The sequence below is a fragment of the Takifugu flavidus genome, chromosome 2 (genome assembly GCF_003711565.1).
Source record: "Takifugu flavidus isolate HTHZ2018 chromosome 2, ASM371156v2, whole genome shotgun sequence".
NCBI lineage: Eukaryota > Metazoa > Chordata > Actinopteri > Tetraodontiformes > Tetraodontidae > Takifugu > Takifugu flavidus.
In genome coordinates this window covers 17,758,275-17,783,238 of record NC_079521.1, presented here as the reverse complement: position 1 = coordinate 17,783,238, position 24,964 = coordinate 17,758,275, and the positions used below count along the sequence as shown (strand labels likewise).

Here is a 24,964-nt window from a genome sequence, read left to right as displayed (position 1 = left end):
TTAAACATTAAATGATCTTAAAACTTTGGACGCATTTGGGACGCGTCTAAATGTGTGAATGTCAGGCGATATATGCACTAAATATATGTTGAGTAATCCGGAAATCACACGACAAAAATGAAGCACCCACTTTACTTCCGTATGGTGACGTATGTTCGGGTCTGGACGACTGGTCCAACTCATGATAAACGAGTTCCAAACGAAAGGAGAAACGATCAGTTATAAGTTATAAGTTCCATCTAGCAGAATATTTGATCTTTAGGCAGAAACCCGCTTTCTGTTTGGAGAATTTGTCAGAAAAGAGTGAACCCGACAACCACCAGCCTCAGACGGTCAAAACTCATTTAATCTTCACGTACTAAAATCAACACAAAATCAGTCAAATATGCAATATTACATGCTTTATTCAAGCCTGCTGTTGTGTCTGGCACCAGCATGTTTTCAAACCAAATAGGATGCAACAGGAGTCCAGGGACTAAAGCCAAACACGCTCGTTTGATTAAAAATATAAAATAGGATCAACGCAACAGCAGTGCAAAAGATGTGCAGAAAATATTCTTTGCAGTGCCACAGAAAAATGTCAACATAAATCTTTTGCCAAAAAATAAAAAAAACGACGTCTGCATCCGACAGAACCCTCCAGTCAGCCCAGTATGAGGGAGCCGCCCGTGTGGAGCCAAACTGGAAATAAAGCAGCCAGCCCAAAGCAGAGAGAACGCTCTAATAATGATGAACAAGTCATTCAATTCCTACACAACAACAACAGGCACACGCCTCAATAAGAACACATATACAGAATCAGATCAAAAATGCCTGTTTTCGTCGTTTCATGTAAACAAACCGTCGTTAGTGGAGCTGACTGAGCGACTGGGATGTGACCTGATGACCTGTGTCCAAGGTAGTACCTGTACTAATAAAGTGCTAATACACCACGGCTGGTGTGCTCCGGCCACAATATTCTGGTGTCATACAAAATAATAATAATAAGAAGAAGAAGAAACAGGTGAGGGTGACCCCCAGGTGAACCAAACCCTTCAAAAATGCTGTTGCTTTGGGTCGATCGTGATGGTTTTTATACTGAATAAATACTTCAGCTCCGCTCTGACATCTCTGATCCAGACACCAGATTTTAAAATCCAAATATAAAACATGTTGAGATTTTAAAGAGAGAGAGAGACAGAAAGAGAGGGCGAGAGAGAGAGACAGCGAGAGAGGGCGAGCACAGGGCCTGGTCCCAGGGCCTGGTCCCAGGGATCAATCCAACGGTTCAAAAAGTCCGAGCTCAGCTCCTCAAGGCGGGAACGTCGGTGCGGGGGAAGACGGGAAGCTTTAAAGGCAATAAATAGTTTTTGTTCAGAACAAAAAAAGAACTGCAGAGGGAAAATGGAAACCCGGTCCCCGGGGTCAGTCTTTGAAGCGGAGCCTCTTAGCTTCATCCTGCAGCGCCCGACAGGCTGGGCGGGGCGGCGCCGGGCCCTCCTCCTGCTCCCGCTCCTCCCGCTCCTCCGACCCAGCTAGATCTTGGTCACGTAGTTGTTGGGGAACAGTCCCTGTTTTCCACGAAGGCGGCCCGTCCACCAGCCCGAAGCATCTGAACAGACAGGAGAGCTCAGCGCTGACCTTTGCCCCCACGAGAAGCACGAATAACGGCGGCGTGCGTCCGCGTCTCACCCTCTTTGATGATGTCGATGACGTCGTCGGCGTTGAAGCTCAGCTCGTCGGTGTCCTGGGCGTCGTAGGCGTACAGAGCTTTACACTGCGGGACCTGGGGTTTGGGTTTGGGTGCGGGTTTGGGGCGTCCTCCGCCGGGCGCGGGCCTGCTGACCGATGCTCGGTGAGCTCTGGTGGGACATCACGTACAAATGTCCGAACGTCAACATTTAGAGATCGCCGGCGAAAACATGCGGCAGGGAAATCAGAAGAAGGTGAAAAGAATTCTTCCCCAAAATGCTTCACGTGATCACCATCCTGCACAGCTACTGCTGGAGTATAGTGTCAGACACAGACAACAGTCATTTATTTGTGCTTAATAAAGATACAGATTGCTTTTTCTGTTTGTTTTTTTTAAAATCCTCCAAATAAATGCAGTAATTCCCCAAACGGCCACAAGATGGTGATAGTGGACGCGAAAATGCGGTGAGCCGAACAGAACCAGCACTCAGCTTCACGGCTATTGGGCAGTTTATTCCAAACTAAATCCCAACTCTAATGATCAAAACTAGCCTTCAGCGGAGGGCCACAGCGGGAATTCTGATTTCAGGATCTTTTATCAATGAAATAAAAGATCCGTCGCCGTCACATCAAGAATTCCCATTTGATGCTTCGGAGTGAGAATCGGCAGGAAAGGAACCATCGGCCTCCCGTGGCCGGAGAGACCACCCCCCCCCCCGACACTGCACACACCCTGACTCACATGTCTCCATTTGCGGCTGGTCCTCTCCCTCCGTGACTACAAAAGAATAAATCATCCACGTGACGCTGAAGTTGCAGAAATGACAGAAACACAAGCCTGCGCGCGTGCGGCCGCCATGAATGTGACGCGACACGAGCCCGACAAAATAAAAGCACGCGAATAAAAGCGCCTGGTTCCACGTGCGCGTCCCCAGACGCGCGCTACTGTGTGGCCTCCTCACCCAGCGGCTCCTTGCTCCGGCACCCTCAGACAGTCCAGGTTGGGCTGCTGCCTGCTGCCGCCGCGCTGCTTCGGCGGGTTGAGGTTGTTCGGGAGGAAGGGCCGCGTGGCGTTGCTGTGGGAGGAGCCTCTCTGGCCGTGCGCCTGCAGGTTCCTCTGATTGGCCAGGTGGTTGGTGTTTTTAAGGGCGCCGTTTTGATGAGCGGCTGCAGACATACGGAGAAGTTCCAGTTCCAGCCGCAGATGTGGAAAATAACCTCGAATGCCGCGACCCGGGTGAGCGTTACCTGGAGGTCCAGGCGCCGACCGAGACGGGATGTTCTGGTGCGTTCTGGAGACGTTAGAGTGACCCTGGCTAAAGTTCTTCCTCGTGGGGCCTGAGGAGGAGATTAGGGAAGCACAGACAGCAGATTAATGGAGGAAACACGGCGGCGTCCAACACTTACTTCCAAGACACCAACACTTACGGGTGTTTCTGGGGAGGCCCGGTCCGATGCTGACCTGCAGGGATTTGCTGGAAGGCCTCAGTACCGGCAGGTCTCCTTGACCCTGAACGAACAAGACCTGCCGGGAGCCGCCCCCGCTCAAGAAGCCCCAGTTTTCCTTTTTCAACTTCATCTCCAGTCTGAGGAGCAGAAGGAGAGCTCGGTCAGAGGAGAGCGTCTGGACCAGGACCGACCCAGAACAGCCACAATAATAACGAGCAGCAGAGGCTCCGCTCACGCACGTGTTGTTAAACTTGAGCGGTAACTTCCTCTGAGTTTTCTCCTCGACGCGGCGAGCCAGCAGGCTGATGAACTCCGTCTTGAAGACGCACTCCAGCAGGCTGTCGTACTCCTGCTCGTGCAGGATCATGAAGTCGTCCTGCATCGTGCTGCGAAAGAAAACCGACCCGAAACATCAACATCGCCCACGACCAAGGGTGGAATCAGAACCCTCCGGAAAAGAGAGGAACAAACCAACGGGGTTCCTTTGGGGCGTTGAGGCGGAGCTTCGGTGGAGGTTCAGACGGACACTCGGCATCGTCTTTCACGTTAGCATGCTAACACAGAGGGGGCTCACATCTAAAGGGCGAGGACGGCCCGTGCCTGGGAGCCACACAGGGATACTTTGTTCCTCGCCCTCAAGTGAGGCTTCTTAAACCTGCTTCTGTCCTTATTGCGCCACCTGGTCCATATTACCCCTCTGATGCAAAAGCCACATGCTCAGGCTGACTCTCAAACTATTTACTGAGACTTTTAATGACAACAAAGGCCCCGCACGTCTTTCGGCTCCTTTTATTTTCCTCTCCTTCGCAGTAAACGGGAATGTTTGCGACTCCGTGTTATTGCAGTAACATATGTGAGATCTATACACGGGGGGGGCTTTAATTCCCTCCACATGCTTCGCCTTTTCCCCCATTTCGTGACATTTACGGGCAACACGCAAACGGCTGGGATTGGAAATCCAGACCCCGGCTTTGAAGCGGTCCCGTGACTCGGAGCGCTAAAACGACATCGCCGGGTTTTCCGGGGGCTCCGAGATTATTACGGCTTGGCGGGGGCCCGTACCTGAGCGACACAGCCAGAATCTTCTCCACGTCAATCCGCCTCTTCAGCACTTCTGTCACCTGACCTTTCTCCGGGCCCTGCTTCACCTTTTCTCTCCCGATCAGGTACACGGCCTTCGGGGTCAGGATCAGGTCCCTCTTGATCCCCTGGGCGGGAAAGCGGGACGGTTGGTGGTGAATCTGCCGCTGGCGTCCGCAGACGCAGCACGCGGACACTGACCTTGAAGCGCCGGTCGTATTTCGTGACTTTGTCCGCAAAGTCGATCTTTTCCCTCTTGCCCAGGAACTGCCGGAGCTCGGGCCTGTCCTCCATGCCCAGGTAGTCACCTACGAAGTTCCTGTTCAGGCTGTGCCGCCGCCGCTCCTTCCTGTTCAGCAGCAGGTCGGACGCTGGGCGAACCACCAGACAGTTAGAGGCCGGACGGGGGAGATGCGGGAGAACCAACAACGCCGCCCACTTTTCTCACCTTCCTCCCTCATCTGGACGTACTTCTTGCGGGCTACGTACTTCCTCCAGGCCTTCTGGATGGTCCTGGCGTAGCCGTCAAACTTGCGGTCTCGGGTCTCCTCTAAGAGGAAGAGCTGCAGATACAGATGGAGAGAGGCAGCGGTGAGAGGCCGGACACACGGCTGACAGTGTGGGTGAGCCAGGAGGAGGCTAAAGGACACAGAGGAAGATTTACAACCCGGAAAAACCAGGCTGAGGAATATCCAAAACACAGAATTCCACACACGCGGCCGAGTAAATGACGACAACTCCTCCCCTAAAAACGGCCGTTCTGACATTTACCACATCACTTCTTGATTCTGCTCCGTCCTCACGGGCCTCTGTCATTTCCTTTCGGGTCTCTGAACATGCAATCAGGCTCCGAGGCCTCCTCCCCTCAGACTAAACATCCTGCCCTCCGCTCTACCGGCCCGGCAGCAACACCAGCAGCAACGGACCGCTGGGCCGACGGCGATGATGGGAACAAATCACTAGCTCAGAGCAGACGATTGTCCACAAAAGGCTGTGTGTGTGTGTGTGTGTGTGTGTGTGTGTGTGTGTGTGTGTGTGTGTGTGTGTGTGTGTGTGTGTGTGGGCGTCCTGTGAGTCACTGACTGAGACGGTGACGCACCGTAAACACTGAGACATTTGAAAAACACTTTGCAGCTGGTTTTAGATTAGTTTTGGGCTGATGATTAACCCCAGTCTTCATCCTCGTCCTCCGTTGCACAGGTCACAGCCACAGCGTCAGCTAACGTCGAGCTAACGTCGCGCTAACGTCGCGCTAACGAAACCGTCTCTAATGAAGCAGGTGTTAGGGGAGATCCACGCCGGGCTGCACCGTGGCTCGTCTGTCACCGCCATAATGAAACGTCTGCGCTGAACAAACTTTCCTTATTAACTCCGACACCAGCGCCTGGTTCCCGTCCCTAATGAGCTGCTGTCACATCAGATCGCACGGGCTTGTTTTGAGAAGCTTCATCAGAACTCCTCGCTGATCGGGGCCCTGAAACTGGTGGCGGGGGGTGGGGGGCTGAATGAGGGAAGTCATTGAGGATCAGCTGGAGGGACCACGTTGAACCAAAGATGCCTGTGTGTCTGCTCCCACACACGCCCGCTTGTTTGCCCCTCATGTGTACCGATATTAATGCGTCGGCGGAGCCGCACAACCGCTGCTTTCACGGGAGAAGCGTGAAAAAGAAAATAGTTCTGGTGGAAAAATACGGGCCTTCACGACCCCCCTCCCCGACCCCAACAGCACGCGCTTGTTTTAGCCGACGTCGGCGCCGACGTGGTTCAAAGGTCGCCTTCGGTCCCCAAGTGGAGCCCGTTTATGGCGTCAGAACAGAGAAGGATGAAGCGAAGCAGCGGCGAGCGAGAGGCTGAAGCCCGGCCCGACGTACCGACTCGGGGGCTTTGATGAAGATCTTTGTTCGTCCGAGCTGGAACTGGTCCTGGTCCATGTTGACGGAGCGCAGCAGGTGAAGGACCCCTTGCTTTTCGTCTCCTCGCCACGTCGGCCACGACTCTCTCGTCAGGATGGCGTACCTGAGCAGAGACGGGAGGCGGAGACGAGACTTTCAGCACATTTACAGTTACGAGCCTTCGTCGTCCATCGGTCACACGGCCAACCGGACCCGGCTGCGTGGGTTAAAGGTCAGGCACGCTACCTGTTGAGGAACTTCCTGAAGACTCTGCGGTAGGCGTAGCCAGCACGCCGCACCCTGATGTTCTCCTTCAGACCCAGATACTCCACCTGGTGCTTCACTCTGAGCAGCAAAATGAAAACATTTGGCATTATACCAAATATACTTTAGTTGGAACGTTGGGGTTTGTTTAAAATCGCATCAGCGGGGACAGAATCGGGGGTAAACGCTGCACGCCGGAGCGAATCCCAGCTCCATCGATGGGAGCGGGAATCACAGCTCATTGTGTGTAGAGCAGCAGCAAGTTGACAGATTTTTCCTCCAACAAAGACATTAGGAACGACTTGGTCGGCTCAGGCTTCCTGTGAGAACAAGAGCGCTCCTAATTAACCAGCTGCCCCGCCACCGACTCACAACAGGAAGGTCAGGGAACAATACGGCGGCACAAAGGGGAACGCGTGACGCTCGCCGCCCCGAGCAGCGGCCTCCGACACATGAGTCGAGCGGCTGTGGCTTCAAGCGTCCGGGATTCCCAAACTCACCGGCTCTCTTCCCAGTCTCTCGGCTTCTTGGTCTCGTTGGGCTTGATGCAGCGGATGTAGTGTGGCGTGCACTTCATCAGCGTGCTCACCAGGTCGTTGGCCTGTTTCTATGACGACAGAGGAGGGAGGGGGGAGCAGCGGGACGTTAGCCTCTCCGGATGGACGGGTGGTCGCTTTTCCCGCGCTTGCCACCGGAGGCGTACCTTTATTTTGCTGCCTGCCGTCGTGGGCCGGCCTTTCTTGTCAGCGTTCAGGTTTTCTGGAAACAGCGCTCGGATGAAGTTGCTGGTGGAGGACACAAAGTTTGTGAACAGACGTGAAAACACGGTCGGGTTTCTGTGGGAGCCGAGAGCAGGAACGTAGTTAATGATTAAACCAGAAAGGTCCTTTAAATTCCTGAAGGCTTCAGGAGGGTCACAGATGGGGGCCGGGGGAACACAAGGGGCGTGTGTGTGTGTGTGTGTGTGTCCCCTTGTACAAATACCGGTACCTTTCTGTTCAGCATATTTGCTCTTAGATAAAATAAAACAAAGGATTGCACACGTGCTCCATGGCGATGATCAAAATATCTCTTTAAAGGCTGAGTGTGTGAGGACTGAGGGGTTTTGGAGCAGATACAAAACGTACACAGCAAAAAAAAGGAATCCAGAACGCGACGAGACAACGGACTGAAGTTATCAAGGGACTTCCGCTTGTAGCAGAGTTCTCTTCACATGAGGCATCTTGACCCGTCCTCTGGTTTTGGTCTGACTTCTCCTGAACTGCTGAGCCACAATGTTCTCATTCATGACAACGATTTAGGAACTCTTGGATTCGGCTGCGGGTCAGCAGGTTCCAGTGTTAGAAAAAAAGTGTTAGAGCAGCAGTTAGGGTGCCTGAAGGGGCTTTCTCAGACCGAATGACGCCATAAATTCACTCACACAACAGTGAAGTTGCATTGTGAACTGTAAAATTAGCAATTTTGGGGGTCTTATTTATCAGCAGCGTCCAGGGGGGCAGCCTGAGTCAAGCTTCCCTGACAGGCTGTCTGTTCTGGGAGGACAAAAACTGCTGCTTTGGCTCATTCCAGAAGAGCTCACCGTTTTACTTTTGCTGTAAATGCGTGATTCTGTGTCTTTTAACACACCTCTCGCTCTGGAAAGTTCAGATTTGCCCGGTGTTAAACATCTGGATCGGCAGATGTGTGTACAGATCTGTTAGAAATCTGTTAATAGTGTCCAGCTGACAGGACAGGTCATTCTTTTCGTCTCCGTTTAGCTCTTCCGCTATGGATCGAGGTCTTTCCTTCCAACCCCACTTCCTTTGTGTGTAGCCTTGCCAGCTTTTGTGACCGTTTGCAGCGTAAAGTTCATGTGTGTGTTTTCCAGCACGCGTCCTAAAGGGATTTTTCACATAACCGCCTTTTATGTCTCACAGATTGTGCACACGCGGCCTTCAGGGGTTACGCAGACAATACAGGCTGTTTGCACAGATGGTCAAAGATACAAAGACAGCCCAAAAAAGCCAGGCGAGGGGGGACAATGATGCCCTGCAGGGAGCCTGGACAGCCACCAGATGCCACCCAGGCCACTGGGCGGGATAAACCCCAGCCCGAAGTCCCGCGACCGTCCAGATGCAAACATCTGAATCTCTCATTCAGACTGACTCGATTCTAACCATGTGCATCACAAAAGAAAAGGCTCTTCAGGTCCTCGCGCCAGCGTAACAGGAGCTACTCACATTTCACTGCTCTGCATCAGCTCAATGAGGTCAGTAAAAAGGACGTCTCTGTTCCTCTCGCAGAAACCCTCAGCGTCATAGGACACCTGCGGCAGCCATGGAGAGAGAGAGAGAGAGAGAGAGGAAAGGCCACAGTTACCAGCGTGCACGAGCTGGACCCGTTTGGAAAGTGCAGGAGAGCTGATGATGAAACCTGCATGAAAATAGAACATTGTGGCTTCTGCTCTGGCCCAGGTCAACATATTGAGTTTTACAGGAGGAGAAAATGAAGGGTTGCAAATCGACGATTGACACCTCACAGGTTTCACTGTCCAATAAAAGCAGGAATGATTCACAGTTCTATCAATTAAAGCGCTGGTATCTATTTTTGCCACTGGAGGAGGAACGTTTCCAGCCACCGTGGGAGTCGAGGCCTCCTCATGGGGCCCAAAGCACGGCGGCCACCTGCCACCAAACATCTGGAGACACGATATGGGATCAGGTCCCTGGAATCAATGCTCTGAGGATTATTTCACCGCTACACGAGATGTAAGTGAAACAAGACGTGGAGACGAGAAGGCTTCAAAGAGGCTTGAAGAGGGTCATCGTGGCGAGCAAACAAAAACAATGACATCACAAAACAACAGTGTCATGGAGGCGCGTTCTGAGACGGTGAGACCGAGCTCAAACCGACCTTGCCGGCGTAGTGGTGAATGATGAAGCCCTGGTTCCAGCTGTTGAAGTGCTCGTGCGAGTTGATCTGGACGCGGAGCTTCTGCAGCATCGTCTGGTCGGCGCCCTCGCCCACCGCGTGCATGGTGGCGCACACGTCATCGAGGATGCTCATGATGCCCGGAGGATTCTGCCGGGACATTTCACACTCAGTCTCACAGTATCTGGCCCGAGGCCCGGGGCCCGAGGCGTCGGGACGCAGCTCTCCAGAGGGGGGGCTGGTTTTAAACCCCCTGTTGGAGATTTCATGGATCACAGATTGAAATTTAGAGCCGTGTTTCACCTTGCTCTCGATGAGATCGCAGACGATCTTGTTGTTGAAGTATTCGATGGGAGTCCACTTGATGCCTTCCTGCACGTACTCCTCCTGAGAAAGAGACCAGAGCGAGACACCGAGCGTGAGGATGGACACACTTCCGGACAGAGAGGGGGGGGGGGGGGGGACCTCACCTGCTCCGCCTTCAGGGTGAGCTCAATGAAAATCTGCTGCAGCTTCTCGTTCACAAAGTTGATGCAGAACTGTTCAAATCCGTTTTTCTGATGAGGAGACACGGGCACGGACATGAGGTTAATTCATATATCAGATAATCCCACACAAACAGTTGACATTAAAGTAGCGATGCCGGAATAATCCCAATCCCAACATTGTTCAGTTCGTCCGGTTCCATCAACCATCGGAGGATTTTAATGCTGAACCAACACATAATGAGATTAGAAAAGCATGTTGTCTCAGTCAGGAGACCGAATCTAATCCTCCTACATTACAAATTAGTCTCATCTGTTCAATCTGTTTAAACGCTCGAACCTTAAAACCTCCTGATCTCATTTATGTCTTCGAGCAGCTCGACTGAAAGCACCTACCTGGAATATTTCAAAGCCATAAATGTCCAACACTCCGACGTTGAACTCCTGATGATCTTTCACCATGGCCTTGTTGATGGACTGAAATCGAATGATTGTGCGTGTCAGTACAGCTGATCCCAGGTGTGTGTGTGTGTGTGTGTGTGTGTGTGTGTGTGTGTGTGTGTGTGCGCCACGCTGCGATGGGCCGTTCATACCTCCACCAGGAAGTCAAACACTCGCGAGTGCAGGGCTTTGGTGAGGGCGTCGCGCGTGTGGCAGGCCTGCTCCACGTTCAGCGTCACGTCGATGGACTCCACGGCGTTCCCCCACTTGCTGTCCATCTTCCGGCTCGTGAGCTTCTCCCTCAGGCGGTTCTGCGCGATCCCCAGCAGAAAGGCGGGAAAGGCCAGAACTGTGGGAAGAAAGATGAGACGAGAGCGACCTTCAGGTTCGGAATGACTTGCCAGAGAGCTCTGTGAGATGTTCGTAGTTGCGTGTTTTTCCAATTCTGGCAGGATTGTATTTATTTCCTATAACTAGAAGATGTACAGCAGCAATGAGTTTAGGCTAGTATACGTTGCACACTGCTGTTATATTAATTGTGGTAATTGGGGGGCCGCACTGTGGTCAAACCACCGAAATAAAACGTCCTTTTATCCAGGCTCTAACTTTTAACTGCACGGAGAAAAGAATGGTTTGGCGAGGCTCGTTTGCACCAACCTGAGAGCCCCTCCTGGTCTTATTACAGTGACTCACTTCCCCTAAAAGGAAATGGCTCTCCAGCCTGCAGAGTGGCTGCGTCTGGAAATGTGTGACCGGACTACTGCAGAAGCTCCGCGGCTTCTGACACCGGGCGGCACGACCGACCGCGCGTCCGCTTCAGACGTCGGGGAAGATGTGGCGTGGAGCAAGAAAGGGCTGATTGGATGCAACAGTTGGATATAGACTGGCAGATCATGCAAGTTGGTGTGAGTTTCTGGAACAATGCTCACACAAACAGGTTCCCCCTGCAGGAAATGTGTCAAAATGGAAGTACGGACAATTGAGGCGGGAACGGGGGGGAAGGGGGGGGACAATAAATGACTCCTGCCTTTGTTTTTACCCCATACGCGAGATGTCACACCAGATTAAGGAGTGCTGGTGATGGCGGCTAAAAGGACACGTTTTATTCTGGTTTATGAGTTTATAACGAAGGACGCACACATTTTTCATCTGTCATCTTCATCATTTATTCTATTTGTGAAGAAGGAACCTTGGAATTTCCAGTTCTGTTTGGCCCTGAAGCATAAAGAAGGATTTCTTTTATGTCAGGTAACTGCAGACCCACTGGTGCTGCAGCCATGCTACAGCCAGTCCCAAATAAGATTATAAACAGGGGCTATAAGGGATTATAAGCAGGGGGAAACAATCCTGGCAATTTATCTGTAATCTGCACAAAAAGGCAGGGTAAAAACCCAGTGGGGGGGGGGGGGGGGGGGCAGGCGCAGCAATTACTATTGTACTGCAGGTTTTGTCCTACATTCTTGTGTTACTGCTGAGAGATTAATCAACAATGAAAAATAGACCCAAAAAGCTCCGAAAAGGCAAGAGCTCAGGGGTCTGGAGCTGACTGAAACAATGCTCATACATAAATGTCCAAAACCGGACCTAAAAATAACCTAAAAAAAAGCACGTCAGCCTAAAATAGCTGTTGTTGCAAGACGGCACGTCATCGCGGGGATCAGGTTCCCTGTAAGTAGCTCAATCAGGCCAGGAACCTGTAGTAGCAGCCTCAACATTTACTTTAACAACAGATGACGCACTGGCTCTGCTGAGCACCTGGCATCATCTGCTGAGGTGTTGGGGGGGGGAGTAGGTCCGACCCTGCAGTTGAAGCCAGAAGTAAGTGGGACAGGGAAAACAGGAAAAGCAGACATTCAGGCTACGTCTGAGCAGGACTGAGCTCGACTCGATCCTGCATCACACAGACACAGAGCCAAAAAAGGAGACGGGCAACGGCACGGATTCAGATGGATGTGGGGGTTTTTCGTGTAATTTGGAGGTTCGGCCTGTCAGATACAGCCGCTCGTTCCTCTGCGAGGAAACTGGCTGCTGCCCTGCATCAATGCAGCAGCTGTTGCCAGGGCCCAGAACGCGTTCATGTTCCCCGTGCAGGAATGTTTCAACCTCACACATCTACATATAAACACAGGACTTTAGTTCAGGGCCAAATACATTTACGTCAGCTTTCATCCAAACGCCCAGTCAGCACTAATTTTCCTGGGCTGGGAGGCAAAGCTGGGCGACTCTGCTCGCCCTGGTGCTGCTGTCGTGCTCGTGCGAGGCTCTACTCACACTCCTCACTCTCCACGGCGGCGTAGTTGCCCGCCTCCCTGAAGGTGATGTTCCCCAAGTGCAGGATTCCGGCCACGATCTGCAGCACCATGGCGCGGCCATCCGCCGATATGCCGACCACGCTCATGGCGTGCTGGGAAAACAGAGGAGAAGGTCGGGCGTAAGCTGCGGTTGGGCAATGGTTTACGCACTCCCGCGCCGTTTACGACCTGCAATAACCTCTGTTGCGGTCTCGCCGTTAAAAGAAAACAGTTGGAGAAGCAAACAAAAGAGGGCAAAATAGACGGCGTGAAGTCGGTTAAAGAAAGGCGTTGACCATGGTCTCCTGGAAGTCGCTCTTATCGTTGATGTCGTCCACTTTGTAGGAGCCCGACTGGTTGAGGTAAGTGTAGTAGTCCAGAGTGGTGATGCCCAGGCTGCTCTTCTGCTCCCCGCTCGCTCCTTCTATCAACTGCAGAGCAGAAGGAGAAGCACATGTCGTCTTATATGTCTTTAATCTATGCTGGAAACATACATCTGCTTTTTATTTAGCGTAGCGGCGGTTTCCTGAAATCTCCTGGTTACATTACAAGTCCGTCCAGCACCTCCTGGACCCCTTTTGCAGACCGTTTTCACAACCCAAATCCGTCTCAATCGCTTTTCAGCTCGAAAAAATAAGCAGGTCTCACCTGATAAAATATGTGGAAACTTCTCTCTCCGGGATTCCGCATGACAACGCGTGACTTTTCCAGGAGGAAATTGGAGATTTTGCCTCCATCTGGTTCTCCACCAGAGCTGAACTGGATCTCAAAGTACTTCCCCTGATGGATCGAAACGCATTTATTAACGGGTATAATAAAACTTAAAGCGGCAGGCGGAGCTGATAATCATGTGACCTCATGGGTGACGTGAGGCCACCTCAACACACACCGAGTGATTTACAGGGCAGCCACAAAAGTGTGGGATTCATAACAGCCATGAAATGAAGGGAAACATCGTACAAATCTGCTGGAGTTGTTGTTCCGGAGAGTCTTGGCATTACCGAAGGCCTCCAGCAGCGGGTTGGACTGAAGGATGATGTCTTTGACGTGCTGCAAGCACAGAGTTAACGAGCTGTCAGTGACGTGAAAGGCAGGCACACAAATATCAAACCACACACACACACACACACACACACACACACACACACACACACACACACACACACACACACACACACACACACACACGGGAAACATTAATCATAAACCTCGTCGTTCGTACACGAATAAACTTCCCGTCTTCATATATTTAACTCTTTAAACTGGACTAAATTCCGCTTTTCCAGCAGGGTTAAAAATGTCAAAAAGAATTCCAGATTTTTCCGTGGATCATGTGTGTCAATATGACAGATCAGTGATCTGATGCCCGTGAACAACCGTGTGACGATGCAGGCTGCGTGTGATTGTGTTTGGGCGTCCACTTTGAACCGTCACTGGGACAAACAAACCGGTTTTACGAGTGTGGCGAGTCGCAGCTCCGAGCGGCGTCCATTAGATAACCAGCGGACGCGCTCGCCGCTCACGTGGAGCCGACAGCCGCCCGCCCGGAGATGATTTCTGCAGCTCTGATCTGATCCAGACCTATAAATCGCCGTGTCATTGCGGCGCAGGTCTTTCCTCCTCAAACATTACGTCTTTACCGGGCTGGAGACCCGAACATCTGCTGGTTTGGAGACCTACCAGGATGAACTGGAGGCCGGGTGGAGGAAGAAGGAACGGAGCTGCTCTTCAGAGCGGGAGGGTGTGCGTGAAAAACACGTGTGGCGTTCAATGAACCCGAGCACGTGGGGAATGTCAGACATCTTGTGCAGTGGCTGCGTACAAACTGTTCTACGGTGGAGGGAGCACAGAAGAAGAGCAGCTCTTACCTGGACCTTGGGTCCACCCCCGGACACCCTGGAGATGTAGCCCATGATATACTTGGCCGCCACCGTCTTCCCGGCGCCGCTCTCTCCGCTGACGGACACACACAGATGAACACACAGATGAACACACAGATGAACACACACACACATGAACACACACAGATGAACACACAGATGAACACACACAGATGAACACACAGATGAACACACAGATGAACACACACAGATGAACACACAGATGAGAGCTGCTGCCATCTCACATGTAGCATCATATCTGTGGAAGCCATTATTTGTCCTCCTGTTTCTGGTCCCCAAAGGGGGAAAGAAAGCTTTAAGGTTCTCGGCAACTAAATCTTGGAATAATTTAAGTCTGACCTTCAACTTCTAGACTTGTTTACCCTGAAACGAGTTCACAGCTCTGGAAAAATGTCTGGAATTCCTGTTGACTGTTACTTTGACTAGGAAAAAAACATAGCCGCCTTGTAAACGATCCTTAATCGCAGTGAGTAATTAAATAAAAAGAAAGAATATAATCAGAAGATTAGATGTCTCTGAGCATATTTGGCATTTTAACAGGGATATACAGACATTTATACCTTATTTATGTTCATTTCTTTGTCATAATTTAGAATAAACGGGGGAAAAAAAACAGGATATTCCCCAAAACCTGTGGTACTGTAAAATTCCAGCTTCCTCTTTGTGGCGATATCACGCAGCCAGTGTGACCCCCGCCCCCCGCCCCCCCCCACCCCCAGACCACACTGCCCATCCAGCAGTTCGCTGCAGCTTTTATTTACAGAGATCACGAAAACCATTTCCCTGCTTTTGTTTGCGGATCTGGTCGATCATAAAATCCACTTGGGCTCCTTTTTTTGTGGGAACCTGAACGAGTAACTGCTGGCTGTCCAAACAACAGCTGGTGAAAGTGCTGAAGCGGGCCTTATTCATCATGAGGTAAGCACTACAGTGGCCGTGGCGCTCAGGTGACTGGACCAGAGGATTAAGCCTCAACCATGACGCCGCGCTGTTCTCTCTGTGGGGGCTGCAGCTCAAACGCAGCAAAAACACTCCGACGTGCTGCCGCAGCACCTAAAAAATTCCCTAAATCTCACACTGAAGGCTGGCTTTGGTCAATTTGAGAGGAAAAATAACAACTCGTGGCCGTTTCCCCTGAACCGGCATTCATTTGGGAATTAAAATGAAGCAGTCAGCCGAACGCAGCGATGTGGTTAAACCTGCTCCGGCGTTCCTCCCCGGCCGGCCTCGATGACATCGTGACTACGATGCGACCTTAAAGCAGCCAAGAAGGACGAGGTGACTCTCACCTGATGATGACGCACTGGTTCTCACGGTCAATCATCATGTTTCTGTACATGTTGTCGGCCAGGGCGTAGATGTGGGGGGGGTTCTCGTACTGAGCCTGAGAAGAGACGTCAGTAACAATGAGAGGAAACGGTAAATATGGTCAATCTCTACAACACTGGGAGAAACGTTGTGGTCGATTCCTTCCAGATCGGAGTGACATAAGCTCCAAAAGTTTGAAAGATCTGAAATTTCTTCCTGTGGATTCAGCTGATAAGGCTGCAGGAGCCGGGGAGTCGGCTCACAGCGCCGATAAACGGTTACAGTCGGCCAGCGGAGTGTTTCCATAGGATTTGAAGTCGTTGATCGTGTTCCTGGATTAAAGAGACGGAGTCGCTCTGGTCTCAGCAGACTGCTGTGAAGAGCCTGCCAGACCTTCTCCACGGTCGAGTCGGGTTTCTGACAGCATCATCTGCGCCAGCACGCTGGAAAGTTCTCACTTCAGCTAGCCCGCTTCATCTCCAGCCCTTTGTCTGTCGCCACCGCCATCTTAAACACGCCAGCGGTCGGCGTCTGTGCAGCCCGGGAGTGAGTTTCCGCCCTTCTTTTGTGCAAGAGAAACATAGAACACAACCAAAAACTTACCGCTCCCTGGTACATTTCAACTTCCTTTTCTCCAAAGTACGGCATCTGCTTGAAAGGGTTGACGGAGATGAGCACAGGGCCGATGTACGTCTGGAGGGTTTTTATATTAAAGAACATAAACACAACAAATGGCCTCTTTTTTGGAGCCCAAATCTTCACTTTTAAGGTTCAGGGTTCAGATTTGAGATGTCCCATGAGGAGATTCGAGGTTTATGAAATCATCCCACTATTTCCAAACCATAAGAAATGTATCTTCTATAGCAGAGGTGCAACATTAATGACCACCGAGGTTCATCTTTGAGGCAGTTCGTCCTGTCCGGGCCACTGTAGCAGCACTGTGGACCCGTGTCAATATTAGCAGGAGCTAAAAGAATGAAAACACTAATAAAGACTGTGACTACTATGACGAGATTAGCAATGAAAACAAATTAAAAGCATGTCTGTGTATATTAAAGTTGATTTTAGGTCCCACTCAGACGGGGGAGCGGAGCAGCGGGGGCAGCGAGTTCCATGGAGCTGCAGAGTCATGTGACACGGAGGTTTTTACGGCCTGGTGGCCAAATGCAGCTCGAGGAAAAATAAAGCTGCTATTGTGGGTGGCCTCCGGTGACCCGCGGCCCCCGGCGGCTCAATCACAACCTGCCATCGTACGCCGAACAACAGTCTGAGCGGCGGATGAACTGCACGCCGTGTGTGAACCCCTTATTGGCGCGAGAGGTTGCGAGCGACCCATTTCTGTACATTAGAGCCTCACACGTCCCACCCCGCTGGCGTTTGACGCCGCGGCGAGATGAGACCAGAGTAAATGGCAGGAGGGCTACACAGAAGGAGCCTTTGGACCCCGCTCACACTGGAGCGTCAGTGGGAAGGCGTTCCCACCAAACAGTGAGTTATTACTCACTGCTGCAGTGACGCTGTGTACGAGCATTCATCCCTTCTGGGAAAGACGGGGGGGGGGGGGAGTGGGGGGGGGGGGGGGGCGCAGATATGTATCACCACCCTGTGAGCTGCGATCAAGGATACAAAGATGTAGTCATCCATGTATCTCTTCTTGAGGTTTTCCACGATGGCGTCCTCGTTGATCTTGCTGAGCAGCACCATGTCGTCCACGCCGCTGTGCTTGACATTATGGCTCTGCCAGTGGTACCGGTAGTGCCCCCGGCTCCCCTGCAACAAAGCACAGCGTACGATTGTTAGCGCTCAAAGGGGGACAATGACACAGCGGACGAATCGAGAGCCAGGTCAAGGTGACACAGAAACGGGGACAATGAATGGATAAGGGAGCGCGGTCACATGACAAAATGAAGGCCAGAGGGGACATCGCCGCCTGATAAGTGGCGGTATTCCCAGATGTGGTTTGTGTTATTTTTTCTGGTTTTAAAGGTGATCCAAATGTTTGGTTTTTTTAAAAAATTATTATCTAAAGCCAAACAAGCTGGTTTCTCTCTAAATTCTTCTTCTTTTATTTAAGGTGACAACTGAGATCATCCGTCATGTGCTGTGAGTTAGTGTCATCTGGCTACTATGGATCCAGGCCACCAGCGTGCTGTCAATACTGAGTCTCTTTGTCTTGCCAGTAACATCTATCATCACATTTTTACTATTACGTATGAGAACGGAACTAATGTCTTATTTTTATCGTGCTGTTTAGCTGCTCGGCTGCCTTGAAGAGAAACCAGATACTTTTTACAACTCAGAGTTTATCAAATCAGAGAAGCTGGTAACTTTTGCCGTTTCTGAACTGGTTTCGTCAGGAGGAAGGCAGCTTGGCTGCTTTAGTCCTCCAAATCCCAAAGCATGGACACGTTTTACTGGGATTTAGGGGCTGGAGAGAACGATGACACAGCCGGTGACATCAGGCCGAGGGTCAGAAACCATTCCTGATGACGGAATCTGAATCTTCAGCTGTGTGGCGGGTAGAGAAAGACAGAAGCACACATTCGTACCACCTATCGTAACCCTTGATTCATTGGGAAAGTCTCCTCCAAAAAAACGGGGCAAATCTGACTTTGTGCGTTTGAAAAGCAAAGAATAAGAAGCAGTAATCCTCAAAGGACACTGTCTGCATACGCAGCGCCAAGGATACATGATGTTTTCATGAGCAGAACTGTTTCTCATACTATAGTGGTCAGAAGTGAACGGGCTATATTTAACCTTCGCTATGTTTGGAATCACAGTGTACACATTCAGAGGGGGAGAGGCAATAAGCTGAAGAAATAGGAGGTTTACGTCAAACACTCTGGGGACGCTTCATCTGTTTTGATTTTGGCCTGATTTTAATGACGCTGGAGGACGGAGGGAGTCGCGACTCAGGAAAGGAGGGTTGCTCAGTGACGCCTGGGAGTTGCCTGAAACAAGCAAATTGCTGCTGAGCAGCACCAGGGCAGAGCCTGAATGGTTAGAATTTATAATCCACATGTGAGTTTTTCACTCCAACAGTCTTTGACAGTGAGTTCTGCTGTGATCCAGCCTTTCAACCAGGAATCATGAGTACAAATCACCCTGAATTACAAGGACAAACCCAAAAGTTAAGACAAAACAAGTGTTTCAACATCTTAATAAAATGTTGTTTAGTCAATTCTAAATATACATGATTCAAGACTATTGATAAAAATAATAAAAGCAAGTTTTTTCCCCCAGAATTTTGATATTTTGATGCTCAAGTGTAAGGCTGGGGGCTCAAACTGCACATAAACAAGCACGCACACCCCCCCAGAGGGGACACAGAGTCTACGGTGACTATAACAACGGCATCACTATGATACCACAGCCCTCCTCCAGAACCTAACAACACGCAGCTTCACTACATACTCGGCATCAATGTCACAAATTCCATGTGTTCACAGAGTGTAAAGACGTAGAACAGCACACTAGTATCAGTTTGATCAGATGTTGCTCTCAGAATCCGACCAAACCAAACTGCGGGAACAGACTTTTTCCCAGAAGTTGAGGAATTACGAAGGAATTTCAATAGGCGTCCTGATCCATAAGCCCAGGGTTTCCCTTCATGCAAATACCATTGCCATATATGGAGAGCGCAGCGCGGCTCTGGCTCCGGGTACAGGAAATGGCTGGGTTTGATTCAGTCATAAGCGACACTTTTCCCCTCGTTTCTCCTGGGCCGTCCTCCTTTTCCAAACCAGGGTCTGACACACAGTTCACCGTTTCTGCTCTGCCCACCGAGGCAGAACATGTTTAAGAGCCAAGAGAAGGTTTCCAATTTTTTTTGTCTGAGAAATCAGGGAGGTTTGATAAACCGTCTGGGTCAGCTGAAGCTTAGGAATGATGGACTGTACTGTAGGCCCACTACTGAGGATGACTGGATTCTGAGGATTTCAGTGACTGTGAGCACAAGTTTGGCCCGGAGCCGACTGCTTTATCCAACACCCCCCAGCAGATAAGCTGCCGTGCGCTAGATTAGCAGCGCTAACGTGAGCCAGCCTCCTTGACCCGATTCACCGCATCAGTCCAGTCGCAAATATTAGTCTGATGGTGTGTTTGAGGAAGCACCGATGGGAAAAACTTCCAAAACCATCCGTCACAACACTGTTGACAACACAACACTCACTCGATTATCTTGAGTCAACACAACGGTTTGAAGCTGCTCCCAAACTGATCAGTGACGCGAGTCAATGATCAACCCATCACGACCCAGAGGTCTGGCTCCGTATTCCGAGAGTTCCCACGCTGCAGCAGAGCAAACGACTCCAGGCCAAAGAGGAGAATAAAGGAACATGTCTGGTTTCAGTAACAGGAGCTGGTTGCCATGTTGATGTGATGTTGTGTCTTCAGGGCAGGGCCGAGCACCGTCCCACCTGCACGGGCAGATCACACGAACCCAAGTAGAAACGACCGTGGAGGACTCGTTCCAGCCTGAACTACACAAAAGCTCCAGCTGCACGGCGTAAAATAAAACCATGGACACGTACGACCGCTCGTGCACGCGTCACACATCAAACCGCTGCGCGGAGCCGCGTCCATCTTCTCTGATAGCCACAACACCTCCCGGAGAGCTTCCAGCGGAGTCAGAGCGGACTCGTCCCCGCAGCCACGTCTGCCAAGGTTCGGTTCTGAGGAGGGAGACTTCAGCTGGAGGAACCATTCAGCTGAATGCCGGACGGATTCATCGCTCACGTTTCTCAAGATGGAACCATTCGAGCCTCTATCCGATGTGAATTTCTAAAGGTTTCGCTGAAATTTGGGAGCAAAAATCCCAGCAAACGCTCCACTAACCAACCCCCCCACACGTGTCTAATGTGTCCAGTGTGATGGCGTCGTCATGCACGGGAGCACATGTGGCACACAAACTGGAGGCTGACCTTTTGTTAAATTTATTTTTTCCAATTTCAACTGTTCAAAACCCCTGTTCCGAACCCACCTCACGCAGCCAGAACAGTGAGTACGAATCACAAGTGTGCGGATCAAAATAAACACAATTTCAGGAGGAGTTACTAATCTGTCTCTACAAATCCACTGACTCAGCCCCGCCACAGGAACCGGGGCCAGAGGCACAACTAATTCAAACCACCTAATTCTGACTTTCCAGTCAGTCATGTCTAAACATACACTCCAGCTGACAAGCCTTTTTGTTTCTAACAGCTTTGCCTCACTTCCTTCCACTCTTTTCCCCCAGCAGAAATACACACGTGTGTCGTAATACCTTACAAATAAAGGTCTTCTTCCCCTCTGTCGATTATATATATATATAAATATAAAAGGTGCGTATTGTCTCTCTATAGTTTTGCTCTTAGCTCGGCCATAAAACTGCGCTTTTATCTTTATGATTTTGGATGCCGTGCACCGTGAGGAGGAAGTGTTTAACAGCATCTATAGACCAGACCTGCAGCAACTGAGGCTATAAAAGCCAAAAAGGTTTCCAGCGGCTGCTCCTGACTCAGAATCAGAAGCTCCAGACGTATCACTGGAAAACCATCCGAGCAGATAACTGCAGGACAGCTGCCCTGACCTCATTCCCTATCGGAGGAAGTTGAAAATGCAAATAAACGGCATGCGCGCAAACAAATAAAATAAGGGAACCTTGGCCAAAGGATAATTCTGAAACATTTTGCATCGCTTGCTCCCGGTAGGATTGGCTGAAGGGAGACACACGATTCTGTGAAATGCTAAATATGGAACGTCGACCTTCTGTTCCCAGTTTGGAAAACAGGCTGATAAGAGCAATGTGAAGGAAAGCAGTCCTCCTGTTCGCTGCAGCTCACATCCCAAAATGCACCAATCAGCAGATGACAGCGTAGAGTTACTGATGCAAAGGTGAGAGGACTCAATGTTTTTAAGAATCGCTGAGTTTTGCGAAGGATAAAATGCAAAAAAGAGCCATTTCCTTATCAGTATGGGCCAACCATTCCAAACAAGGAGAGCCACTCCCACAGGCAGGAATACACCCTGCACAGGTCATCAGTCCGGTTAGAGTCTCCAATCAGCCTAACGTGCATGTTCTGGGGCTGTGGCTGCACACCGGATTACCTGGACAAACCCAACACAGTACACACAGAAAGACCTGAGCTGGAACTGAACCCAGAACCTTTCAGTCCCTTCACTTCTGAGCTCGGTGTCATTAACTGCGCCAAAAGCAAACTGAATATGTTTATTAACGTGAAACCAAACGAATGTGACCGTGAACAGGATTATTTACATAGATGGAGCCAAAACACGAGCTGTAAGCGTCTGAAGCCAAACGTCTTCTCATCTTCTCGTCCCCACAACCAGGCGCAGGCCCTCAGTTCTGCAGTACAGCTGCTATAGGCTCCTCCTGACCACAGCGTCTATATCCCAGGGTTCAACAGTCAACAAGCTGCGTCACAGACCCAGAACAGCTGAGAGGACTTTAATCTTCTTCTTCTGAAGATCAATGGAAACGTTCAACAAACGAGAAGCTCCACCAAAACCCGTGAACACGGAATACAGCGGGAATATCCAACGATGTGGATAAACGGTGCATTTCTGCTCCACAGTCCGTCCAGATGCAAACGCACGCTCCCCAACCTGACGGGGTCGTCCTCCCCAGCGAGGAGCAGCCATTTCAACGCCCCCAGAAACATACAGCTTGATTTAAACAGAGATGCAGCGTGGGAGCCGTCGCGGGCGCCCTGGACCGCGGCGGCGCTCCTAATGAGTTCAGCAGGTCGGCCGCACGAGCCTCCGTCCTGTTTTCAGAGCGAGGACTCGAATTCCTGAGCAAAGCTCTGCAGCAGCGGCCGGCTTGAAAATGGAGCGCCAGCTTTGAAATGAAGGGAGGTGGAGGGAGGGTGGTGGTGGTGGTGGTGGGGGGGACTAATGCAAACCAGCTGCCATCATACTGACTTACTATTCAACATCTGGCAGAAGGAACCATGAGTGATACTGGTGTCTGCCCGTCCAGACGCTTCAGTTGTCAGACTGTTTTCGCTCTGCTCCGCTCCTGCCAATAACCCCTTTAACCCGTCTCTCTTTTTTGGAAGAGAGAAACACAAAAGAGGACAAACGGTTTTCGCTCGCCTGGAGCAAACTTCCTCCCTCGACCTTTTTTGATGTTGTTCATAACTCTTTCATTTGAACTCAAAGCTGTTTTTGGCCGTCGCTCAAGTTATCCCCCAAGAAGAAAACAGCCCTCCTTCATTTAGCCTAAAATTAAGGCAAACATAAGACACACACACACACTCACACACACACACACACACACACACACACACACACACACACACACACACACACACACACACAGAGTTAAAATAGGCTTCTAGACCACAAAATTCGACTTTGAATGAGTGAGAATTTCACAACTGTCAAGTAGGAGCACCAATTAAGACGGGATGGGAAATATATATATAAAGGAATATTGTGCTAACTGTGCATTATATAATCGTTGTCCTTTGGGTGTTTCTAGGCAACGTCACCATCAGGCTGAATGCAGCAGACAGAAAAATAGGAACATGTTTTTGTTGTCTGTTTGATTTTAGGCTGTTAAATATTAACAGGATTAACCCTGGATTAAAAGACCTTTGACAGCCACAATAAAACGCAGATAAAGTTTGAATTAAAGACGCGGCAAAAATACAATAACAAGGCCACATTCTGAAAACCTCTCCATACCTTAGGTTAGGCGTGTCTGCGACGAGGATGCCATTCCGTGATAACCAGGAAAAACCTGTAATGCCTGCATGCATGCGCGCACACACGCACGCAGACAGACAGCAAAGTGCACAGGCAGCGCACACAGTTCACCTGATACCTGCTCCCTGGCTGCCTCCACATCCGAACCGGTTTTAAAGACGTGACAGCAGCCAACCCGCAGCATGTAAGCATGTTTTTAGGACACACCAGGTCTGTGACTTTGTCAGTCAACACACAGCTCGGGGTCAGTGCTGGGACCTTCCCTGGGACCAGAGACTGTCAGACAGCAAACTACAACGTTTGTAGTTTCCTCACCAAGATACAAGAGCTGGAATATGAAGGATCGTCACACAGCAGGAGCATTTCCCATTGTTGAGACCAAAAACAACAATAAAGGTTTAGGAAAAGACCAGATCAGTTCAACGAGATTAACAACTCAAATTTGGTGTTGAAGTTGGTAGAATTCATGAACAAAGTGGTTGCTTTTTATTGTGGAACTGGTGTTACCTGATGTGTTTACATTCGCATGATACCAGCAGAGTAGGAAATGCCCCATTATAAAAATCACTCACCATCTTCTATTTCCAGTCCAAGTCTCCTCTGATAATCCCGCAAACCCGGTGCTTCTGCCTTGAACTTAAAGCTGTTTCACGTATTTAGAGTTTGGGTAGTAAAAAGTCGCGCTGCTTGAGCCAATCGAAAAAAAGTTCCCCAAAGATATTCCCGAGAAAGTCCTGAAATCCGGATCGTCAGCGGTGTCCGTCCATTGTTGGGGAGGACAGATCAGACTCTGACAGCTCTGGAGCGGCTTGTGCTTCCACAGACAGCCCGGAGAACACGGATCACGGCCCGCAAACACCGGCCCCGACACACAACGCAGGAAACGCAGCCAGACGCTCCAATCAAACGCGCCGGATTCATAAATATTCAGAATTCACGGAGCGACTCAACTGCGCATGCGCGTCCCCGGGACTCCCTGTCTGGCTGCGCGCTGCAACTTTCTCTGCATAAAGCACGCTTCTATAGTCACCTCAGGTTAAACTTCAGTTTTACTGTACACTCAGGTATATCACATTCAGAAGATTGGGATTAAACTGTTGAGACTAAAGTAATTCAGGCTCCTCTGGACCAGTGAGCTCGTAATTAGAAGCTTGGTTTGACGTGTTTGGGTGGCTCTCGTATCCACCTCTCAACCAGTTTATGGCCTCAGTGGCTCGCCATGAAATGATGTTGGTTTGTGAGGCCATCAGGGTGTAACCTGTTTAACAGGCTGCCCTTGTGTGCGGACACGTACGTGTGCGCGTCTGAGTGTGCGCATGCAGTGTAGTAAATATTTAAAACTGTTTAAAAAATACACTGTTCGTATATTAGACAAGTTTGATATGACTATATTGGAAGAGGTGTATAAAGGTGAGATGGGTATAGCAGTTTTTCTTTTAAACCAATATATTCAGTATTTTGTGGAACTGAAATGATTTTTGTGCAGTGTAATGTTTTGTCCCCACCTTGTGGAGAACAGAGTTCCAGAGAACACCATTTACAGTGTTCATGCAACAGGA

The 24,964-nt window shown here is 50.3% G+C and overlaps 1 protein-coding gene across 3 annotated transcripts; it reads right to left on the bottom strand.

The window, feature by feature from the left end:
* Positions 1–328: 328 nt before the first annotated feature.
* myo1ea (myosin IEa) lies at positions 329–24,301 on the bottom strand. Of its 3 annotated transcripts, none has more exons than XM_057014070.1 (29): positions 23,978–24,301; positions 17,319–17,462; positions 16,296–16,385; positions 15,674–15,768; positions 14,352–14,439; positions 13,444–13,533; positions 13,132–13,263; positions 12,780–12,914; positions 12,464–12,596; positions 10,345–10,541; positions 10,148–10,228; positions 9,737–9,823; positions 9,570–9,653; positions 9,249–9,416; positions 8,576–8,661; positions 7,060–7,141; positions 6,857–6,963; positions 6,339–6,437; positions 6,072–6,216; positions 4,649–4,763; positions 4,402–4,571; positions 4,183–4,328; positions 3,360–3,506; positions 3,100–3,257; positions 2,920–3,009; positions 2,634–2,838; positions 2,414–2,449; positions 1,672–1,841; positions 329–1,591 (listed from the first exon to the last, which is right to left on the bottom strand). In XM_057014070.1, the coding sequence occupies exons 1-29, from the start codon at positions 23,978–23,980 to the stop codon at positions 1,515–1,517; spliced, it is 3,360 nt and encodes a 1,119-aa protein (XP_056870050.1). In that variant the 5' UTR covers positions 23,981–24,301; the 3' UTR covers positions 329–1,514. The 3 variants fall into 3 exon arrangements, with proteins under 3 accessions (XP_056870050.1, XP_056870033.1, XP_056870041.1); XM_057014053.1 differs by lacking the exon at positions 23,978–24,301 and adding an exon at positions 21,949–22,482; XM_057014061.1 differs by lacking the exons at positions 2,414–2,449; positions 23,978–24,301 and adding an exon at positions 21,949–22,482.
* Positions 24,302–24,964: the final 663 nt, after the last annotated feature.